General features: G+C 41.9%; 1 protein-coding gene across 13 annotated transcripts in view; it reads right to left on the bottom strand.

The window, feature by feature from the left end:
* Nucleotides 1–948: 948 nt before the first annotated feature.
* Nucleotides 949–9,645, bottom strand: part of kiaa1109 (KIAA1109 ortholog) — a 102,577-nt gene continuing 93,880 nt past the window's right edge. For 12 of the 13 annotated variants that reach the window (XM_019888553.1, XM_019888559.1, XM_019888561.1 and 9 more), the window contains 6 exons: nt 6,370–6,621; nt 6,086–6,289; nt 5,574–5,768; nt 3,585–3,719; nt 1,919–2,084; nt 949–1,773 (listed from right to left, as the gene is read on the bottom strand). In XM_019888553.1, coding sequence (XP_019744112.1) covers nt 1,557–1,773; nt 1,919–2,084; nt 3,585–3,719; nt 5,574–5,768; nt 6,086–6,289; nt 6,370–6,621 — 1,169 coding nt within the window. In that variant the 3' untranslated portion in view covers nt 949–1,556. The remainder of the gene's footprint in view (nt 1,774–1,918; nt 2,085–3,584; nt 3,720–5,573; nt 5,769–6,085; nt 6,290–6,369; nt 6,622–9,645) is intronic. The other variant, XM_019888565.1, reaches the window with a different exon arrangement.

The raw sequence follows: 9,645 nt of genomic DNA, 5'->3' as shown, positions 1-9,645 counted from the left end.
ATCTGATGTGATTCCCTTTCGGCTTGACTGCATACTGCGCTACAATCCATGTTTGGTTTTTTTGACGCTGCGCTACTGAAGCTTGAAGCTACGTAAACTCTGTCGACACTACAGTATGCAATAAACCTTAAAATGTTTTTAGCTGACACAAATTGATCAGAGATGTAAGTAAACCTTTCAAGATATTTTTTTTGCGCCGATTCCAAATATTCCCTTTTTTCTCTTGCACATCAGGTTTTCATATCAGTGATAGAAAATTAATATATATGCAATAGTAATATGGTTAGTAATATTTTAGAATGAAGAGATGAGAAACAAGTGCATTTTTTCTGAAACGTCATCGCTATAAATTAAAACGCACAGTAAAATCCATACTGCAAGTTTTTATAGATTGAATTTCAAATAAAAAAATCTCAAAATCCCGAAATCGCTGATGTGCTAAATCCGTTTCAAAAATATGTTGAGGGACACCTAAAGCCACCTCTAATTAAAAATTGCTGTTGACCAGTGCTAAAAGCAGAATATTAGATAGAGCTTTTCTCTTGGATGTCATAAACTTGTGTGACTTGTCATCGTGTTGTGGCTCATCAGTGTACTGTAAGTGTCACCAAACTTGTTAGTGTTAAACCAGGTCTTAAATTTGCCTGACATCAAGTAATTTGTCCAATGTTGTCAGTTTGTGACATCACTTTCAGTGAGCATGGCTCAAAAATTTTTAAAGACCACATTTTATCCGTGGGCCTAAAAAAAGCTTTTCCTACAATGAAAATTTTTTGAGGATGTTTGAAAGCTCACAAGTCAATTTCAAGTGCGGGCTCTTGGCTTTAACCTTGGTGATGACATTTTAGCAGCCATTTTAGTGTATATCCCCAACTGTAATTAAAATTAGTTCAAGGTACTTGTGAAGGAATTCAGAGCTTTTCAAAAATAAAATGCAGAACACTGATATAAAATCCAGTGGCATTATTTTATTAAGTTAGGAAATCAACACATTTACGAAATGTAATTATATACACCGACTAAAAACAAAAACAAGCTTGACACATCAAGCTAATTCATGTTACAAGATTTCCATTTCACATACCCATAAATAATAATAATAATAATAACAGATTCCTGATGTCCTGAAGACAGATCATGCCCGAATCTCCCAGTGCTCATTTTGTTCACATCAAGGGGAAAACAAAAATCCAAACGATTAAACACAACATAAAATACAGACAGTAAAGCATCATTTACCATGTGTTCCATGGGGAAACAAGGAAAAGGCAATGTTTGAAGAAATAATTTCTCGTTAAATAGTGGAAAGCCTTCCCAAAAGGACTACATGGGATCATGTCAGAGGCCGGGTTGGAACCATTAAAGCAACCAAAATATACGATGCTAATTGCTGCTCTTTTCCAAAAGAAGATCCGCATTGATGACATCCTTGCAAAAGCCTCAGTCACAGCTGCCGCTGGTGACGCACACCGCAGTCAACAGCCATGCTGAACTCTACCAGGTTGGAAAAGAGCGGAAGGAAAAACGGCCATCCAGTGTTAGCATCCGGTGTGGCGCTAGTGCTCCTCTTTCTCTCTGCCTTTCTTGTCCTTCTCATCCTGCAGAGCCGTGCCGAGCTTCTTGATGAGCACTGACAGCACCTTGTCCAGCGGGTCCATCACGCCCCTCTGGAGCCACTTGGGAATGGTAGTCCTGGCGTGGTGGAAGCCCAGTTTTTGTAAGATGTAGTCCACTCCCACTGGGTCGATCTTGCGCCCCGTCCAGGAGATGAGCCTGAAGTGAGCAAAAAAATTCAGATTTCTTAGAAAATTTGAATATTCCATAGGGTCGCTTGAAAAAGGATACTAAAAAAATGAATGTGTGTGTGTGTGTGCGCGCGCACAGCTGTGTATGTATAAGGAGATGAATCCCAACTGACCTGAGAGTGGGCTCCAAGTGCCAGGTATTGCACATGAACTCCCTCCAGTCCACTGTCGTGTAGTTGATGCCGTCGTCTTTGTCCTTGTCTGTGGAGCCGTTATCGTGCACGGCCGTGGGGCTCTTCTGGCCTGGCCGAGCCACAAACATCCGTGGGGCGAAAAGGGCTAAGGAGAGAGTGAAGACCAAGACATGTACAACTGTTGCCTTGCACGCTCTATTGACCTCATGTTCTCCTCTAACAAATGTTCTCTTTCTATTTTCTGGAAGTGAATCGAAAAACTTGGATGCAATAAAGCGCCCTCTATTCTTTGCCTGGATTGGTGTGAACAAACAGCTTGACCTATCACCTTTTTCGTTTCAGCTAGAGAATCAACAGAGCAATGCAGGGGTACGACTTCAATGGTCACAATGTCGATACCGCAATGAATTATAACAATATGGACGCTCTGATCAGGAAGGGGCAGAGCTCTTCCTGCTCAGAAAACTGAGGTCTTTTGGAGTTCAGGGGTCACTCCTTAAGACCTTCTATGACTCTGTGGTGGCTTCGGCCATCCATTATGGCATAGTCTGCTGGTCAGGCAGCATCTCAGCCCGGGACAGAGAGAGACTGGACCGACTATCAAGAGGGCCAGCTCTGCCCTGGGCTGCTCCCTGGACACTCTGGAGGAGGTGGGCAACAGGAGGATGCTAGCTAAGCTAACAGCTGTGATGGGCCGACCTTCCCACACCCTCCAGGCCACCCTGACCGCACTTGGCAGCTCCTTCAGCCAGAGACTGATACACCTGCGCTGCAAGAAGGAGAGGCACCGCCGCTCGTTCCTGCCGACTGCTGTCAGGCTATTGAATAGACAGACCTGTGAAAACCTGGACTCACCCCCACTCACCCATTTTTAATATGCTTTTATATTTATATTTATTTATATTATATTATTATTATATTTATATTTTTGTTCTTCTACTTCTCCCTTTCATAATTTTGTTGCTGTAAATTGGGAATTTCTCTATTGTGAGACAAATAAAGGTTTTCTTATCTGAATTAATTGTAGGACCTGACCGATTAATCCACTGATGGGCTGATTAACACTGACCTCGTTATTTATAACACAGAAATATATTCAATAACGAGGTAGATATCATTAAATGTGTTGATAAGGTCATTCTACGGACCTGCCATTCAAAACAAAGCAAATCTTAATTTTGGCAAACAATGCCTGGGGTCAACAATGCTAGTTGTGCAAGCATCTGACCAGGATGTCACTATTTTACACACAACCTAAAGTCACAGGTTAAGATAAAATGAAACGTTTTTTTGCCAAAAATCGCCCATCCCCCTCCCCCCTCCAAAAAAATCCATATCGGCCGGGCCCTAATTAATAGTGTTAACATGATAATTTGACAAATAGAAACTGATCAAAATGTAGATTATGTCACTCTTTTTAACTGTACTGCTGCGTGAAAAAATAACACTTGGCTGCCCCCTTTAATCGCTCGCCACACACGCACCCGCACAGACGCAGGCAGATGTGTAAAATGCCTGATATTGTTTCCTCATTTTACCGGGAAGAAGACAGAACCTTTCTGTGAAACCTTCAATCGACAATTATCACTCTTGATGTGTTTCATTTAGTGGTCGACTCGTGGGTACTACGGATTTGACCACAAACCTTTCTCTTTCTCTTTGAGGTAGGCAGACACCATGTCGTGAAGAAACATGATGAGCTCGGCATCCATAGTCACGCAGATGTGGTCTGTGAACTCTGTCACCACGCTGCACTCTACCTTTGGCTTGCTGTTGGAATCTGGGAATACACAAACGTACATACCGTATGGTCATTTACATGTTGGAAAAATCGACTCTCCCAGCAATGGGTTTAAGGTGACCTTTAAATTAAGTCACGATTAAAAACAACACACACAAGCGGTCACAGGAACTGATCGAGGGCTTGAAGCTGAGGAGGCTCTGTTCCAGGATTGCACTTTCTCACACTTTGGAAAATATTTTTCGCTCACAGGAATACATATCAACACTTTATTATACACTGGACCTCTTTACATGCTAAGTTGCCCACTGTATTAACCGCTGTCCCTGAAAGGATTAAAGGGACCTTTTTTTTTTTTAATTACTTGTCGAACAAAAAATACAGTAGAGGGGTCTCTAGAATGCCTGCCCTCCCATCAAATGTGAAATCAAACAACCAACTAAGTCTTTTGTCCTCTCCATTATTCCGAAAAAATGTATGCAAGCGAGTCGTTTGGGACTATTATGTAACTTTAGGTGTGTAACAGTCGGGCTAATTTACATAAAAGCAGTGACAACCCCGGGTTTACTTGCCAAACAAAGACATGCCCATAACATCATGACAATCGCAACCCATTTTCACACATTGTCTGAAACACGTGCATGCAGAAACACCAACACCCCCTATGGATGCAACACCTCTGCAATGACAAAAGGTAAGCAGAGCTGCATTGAGTTTTGTTGGACTTACTGACTATTGTTCTTTTAGCTTTGTATCAGCGGCACATATATTTACATCAATTTTCCACACTATAAGGCGCATCTAAAAGCATTCCATCCATCCATGCATTTTCTGAACCACTTTATCCTCACAAGGGTCGCTCGCGGGGGGTACTGGAGCCTATCCCAGCCATCTTTGGGCAGTAGGCGGGGCCAGCCAATCGCAGGGCACACAGAGACGAACAACCATTCGTGCTCACACTCACACCTAGGGACAATTTCGAGTGTTCAATCAGCCTTCCATGCATGTTTTTGGAATGTGGGAGGAAACCAGTGTACCCGGAGAAAACCCACGCAAGCCCAGGATCGAACCCACGACCTCTTGACTGTGAGGTTGACGCGCTAACCACTGGACCGCCATGAAAGCATTCCATTTTCTGGAAAGCTGACAGTGCTCCCTATAATCTGACGCGCCTATGGTTTTACAGTCTCTTTATCTTCCCCATTGAGTTGTTTTCCTGGTAGTGTTCCTATGCCATCGAGTGATGATTATTAGCAGGAACCAATTGTAACCTAAAAGAGTTCTGCCCAACACTAATTGACATGTGCATTCGCCAACACACACTCAAACAGACAACTATTTTGTGAGCCCTGCGCAGGAATTATGAAACAAAGATAACACCAAGAGCATAGTTAACTACTTGACTAAATGAAGGAAGGAAGGAGACAAGCAAGACTTCTAAGAATATTTAGCCCCTTGTGGATGTGAGCGCCCGAGGTTCGTGTGCCGTTTTGTTGAATCAATTGTCTTCATAACTTTTGTCTTCCATTTATTGTTGGGTAATGCCATTTTTATTAATATGTTTCATGTCCGTGTTTGTGACCAGTTCTCATGGCTTTGTTACAGATGCAGCAGTGGTGAAGGCTCTGGATATATAGAGCTGCATTTTATTGTATTCCCTTTATCATAGCACCATCTTGTGGATGCAGAGCACAACCGCAGCTACTTTGCACCCTATATATATAATGCAGTGCACCCTATATATGAAAACAGTTAGAAAATAGGTCAGTCATTGAAGGTACAGATGATAATCCGAAGCGCTTTATAGTGCAGAAAATATGTTACTTCTTTACTCAGAGACATTGTTCAGGATGGGCTACTTGTGTTTAGTGTATTTTTGAAAATGCATGCCACCTGACAGAGAAGGCTCATCAGGGTCTTGTACATGGATGGACTTGAAGTCCAGTTGCATTCTGGGAAGAGCAAAGATGGTCTCAGTCTCATGGTTGTAGCTGGAGTTGCTGCGGAAGCTGCTCAGCAAACTGGAGCTCTTGGCAGCGGCTCCACTCTCTGGGTTGTTGGCTTCCACATTCCTGAGCAAGTTCAACTCTGAAGTGAGTGATCAAAAGAAAGAGTCAGGACTCCTTTGAGCTTAAAGTCAAACTTTTCTTTTCTTCGCGTGATCTCAGTTATTTTGCATTAAAGATAGTCTGCTTCAAGAAAGGCTGAAAGTCGCTTTTTCAAGGGGGTATTCATCACGTTTCTAAGAAGAAGCCACATGTAATCCTTAGGCAAAATCAGCATTCCTTTTCTTGTTCAATGAATTCAACTGTGGTAATGTTCAGTTACGGAATATTATTGTTGTTATTTTTTTTTGTAATCAGATTTGATTATAGAGCATTAGGAAAACCAACAACCAGAGTCACCTTCATTCCTCATGGCAGTGACGTAGTTAAACCATTCTTTAACCGTGGCGACTCCGTGTGGAGGGTTTTCGTGCCGCCGCCGCGTTATCTTGGTAATGGTGGCCATCGGGCTTTCCAGGGCACCACAGGGCTTGGTCACCATTGTGTTGTGACCAAGATGGAAGTCCAGTGTCTGAACAATGTATGTGGAATCGTCCTTGGAACCTGTGTTAGAAAACCGATTGTAGTGCCAGGCAGCATCTTGGGCATGTTAAGAGGTTGGTGGAATGAAAGCTTTCTCTCACCATCCTCCAGTATTTTCTGTGCCTCCGTCCAGAAGGCGATATTGGGCTCTTCCAGATGGAAGAGAGCCCACGACTTGGACCGGAAGTTAGGGCCGTGGAAGCAGGCCAGGGTCATGTGATTGCCATGGAGGCTCATGGAGCCACCCAATTGGACAGCGTCTTCGGGCAGAGGCATCTGGAAGAGGGATATGTGGCAACCCGCGATGACCTTCAGCACCCCGGGCCAGTGACGGTGATGCGCGGCATCCATGTCTGTTATGGGACACAAAGTGAGATCATCTTGAAGGGAACAATGGTTGATTAGCACTGTTTTTCGGCCATGCATATTTCCTCTTGTGTATGTACCACTGCACAGTATTTGCCTGGCTGTCTCAACTCTACTAACCCCAGTTTATCTTTTGTAAATTTCAAAATGTTACCATGGGAAACTGAAAACCAGGCTGCAGTGAATACTGTATGTTACGCACTAAAAGGCGCACCTAAAAGCCATCCATTTTCTTAAAAGCTCACAGCGCGCCTTAAAATCCGATGCGCCTTGTGCATGGTCATTACGGTAATATGTCAACCCCAAAATGGCTCCTTGCTCGAGACATGCTTACAACGCAGAGTTCAAACTTAAGGCGATCGGTTTCGCAGTTGAACACGGAAACAGAGCAGCGGCAAGAGAGTTCAACGTTAACGAGTCAATGTTATAACTTGCTGTTGGTTAAGTCAACTGGGTCGGTGCTTTATTAAATAAGTTTTACTGACATCTGATCGTCGCTATATAAATCAGGGTGTAGTGCAGTGTAGTGTTCTGTTGGCTTTTCCTTGAGCGTAGCTCCATCTAGTGGATACATTGTAGTTTGCGTCTTATATTGTTCGCGTCCAATATATGAAAAAACATTACAAAATAGACCATTCATTGAAGGTGCGCCTCATAATCCAGTGCACCTTTTAGTGTGGAAAATACAGTACGTCAATTGGAACACGGCAACAAACACCAAAGAATGACATCACTTGCTTGTATTTTTATCTCAACATGTAATGGTTGGCAGGGTGGGAGGGTTACTTTTAAAATGTCTTCCAATACAGTTACTTGTTACCTGTTAAAAAAAAAAAAAATTGATTGTCATGCCATCCAAGCACCATAATGTTAAGGTAATATAACTTTCTAACTTTTAATTACTTTTGATTTGCTCCAATACCAAATATGCTTGTGAGGAAATATATCAACACAATACATATTCATCACACACAGTGGACCCTTATTATTTACGAGATACAGGGACGAGGTTGACCATCAATTGAGATGGAGATATATTTAGATAAATAGATTGACAATTCATCCAATGAGGGAAAGCAGATTTGCTTACTCCGTAAAGTTATTGTTGTTATAAAGATTCAAATGGGGAAAGGAAGATGAAATAGGACAAATGATCAAATTACGAGGCAACATTTGCTGCCAGTAGCCTCCTCTCATGCCCCCATCTCACCTACACACACGCACGGTACTCAGTAGTAAGACAGACATTTTATTCCGGGAAGAACTGAGGGCACCTCGAAAAATGACTTCAAAGTGGAGTATTTGCAGTGTCTATCTGCAGCAAGAGAGCAAGCAATCCATAGTAAAAAGCATCTGTGTTATTTTATTATTTTTAAATAATTTCAGCCGTGCATCCTCCAATGTCCCGACGGCTGCGTTCGGAACAATTCCCTATCCACCCTATATGGCCCTGTAGTGAGTTTGCCATTTTATAGTGTTGTTTAAAGGTTTTGGTAGTGGTTAGCCACTATCAAATGAACCCAATTGGGGCTGCAAAATATATGAAAAAATATGCAGCATGTCCATAAAGTCTCTTTACCATTTCAAAAATTTATTCAAAATGCAATTGATTAGCTATTTTATTCAGATTTGTTCGATTGTATTCAATGTTTATTTAAGTTTTTTATCACACTGCCCAAAGGTGAATGTGTGGTGTGGGATCATGTGCAATCGAATAATTGGTCCATTTTTCTTCAACCACACAGCCATTTCTGCAAATGTTTACCTTGACCTTTGAACTGAATATGTGGCACAACAACTGAATGACCTTCAACCAACCATCATTTTTCAGCAAGATGGTGCACCACCACATTGGGGGCTGCATGTTCGTGGGTTCCTCAATCAAACATTTCCAGACCGGTGGATTGGAAGGGATGGGCCAATTCCGTGGCTGCCACGTTCACCAGATATCACTCCCCTGGACTTCTTTCTATGGGGCTATGTTAAAGATATCGTGCATCGAACAAAGATAAGGGACATTACTGACCGAAAGCAAAGGATGACTGATACCATTGCCACAATTGATGAGGCTATGCTACAGCGAACATGGCAAGAAATCCAGGATTGATGTGCTTCGTGCAACTAATGGTGCCCATGTAGAAGTGTATAAAAAGAGATAAAAAAAACAAAACTTTAATAAACGCTGAATAAAATAGAACAAATATGGATAAAATATCTAATCAATTGCATTTTTTAAATGGTAAAGAGACTTTATAGACACCCTATATAATTATGGAAATAATGGCTATGTGCAATACTCTCCTCAAAAAGACGTGCAATGAATTACCATATTTTCCGCACTAAAAGGGGCACCTAAAAGTCTTCCATTTTCTTATAGCTCACAGTGCGCCTTAAAATCCGGTGCGCCTTGTGTATGGTCATTACGGTAATATGTCGACCCCGAAATGGTTCCTTGCTGGAAACATGCAATAGAACACGGAAATAGAATAGCGGCAAGAATAGTGGCAGGAAAGTTCAACGTTAACGAGTCAGTGTTATAACTTGCTGTTGGTTCAGTGAACTGTGTCGCTGCTTTATTAATTAAATAAGTTTTTGTTGCAGCTCGAAAAAAAGGAGAGCTGTGGTGTTGGTTTTTTAAAACGCACACTTTATTAATGGTTTTCACAGTCTCAACAAATACAGGTACATCTTTGTCCGTCTCTGTGCCTTCTCCCATTCAACTCGAGAGGCGTTCATTACCGCCTCCAAAAAACATAAATTAACGATTACGCCAATGAAACTACGAGAATTGAAAATAATGCATCAACACAGAAAATCACAAAATAAATTCTACCGCCCCCCCTACAGAATTTATTTTGTGATTTCCTCGTTTGTGAATACACAACAAAGGAATAAATAACAAAACACTTCTGAGACAGTCCAGTCTCCCACATTTTACTGACATCTGATCCTTCTGTTTGAATTTCCTTGAGCGTAGCTCCATCTAGTGGATGCATTGTAGATTGCGTTTT

This window comes from Hippocampus comes, unplaced genomic scaffold (genome assembly GCF_001891065.2).
Source record: "Hippocampus comes isolate QL1 unplaced genomic scaffold, H_comes_QL1_v1.1 scaffold405, whole genome shotgun sequence".
Lineage (NCBI taxonomy): Eukaryota > Metazoa > Chordata > Actinopteri > Syngnathiformes > Syngnathidae > Hippocampus > Hippocampus comes.
The sequence above is the reverse complement of the archived record's forward strand: the minus strand, read 5'-3'. Positions and strand labels throughout refer to the sequence as shown.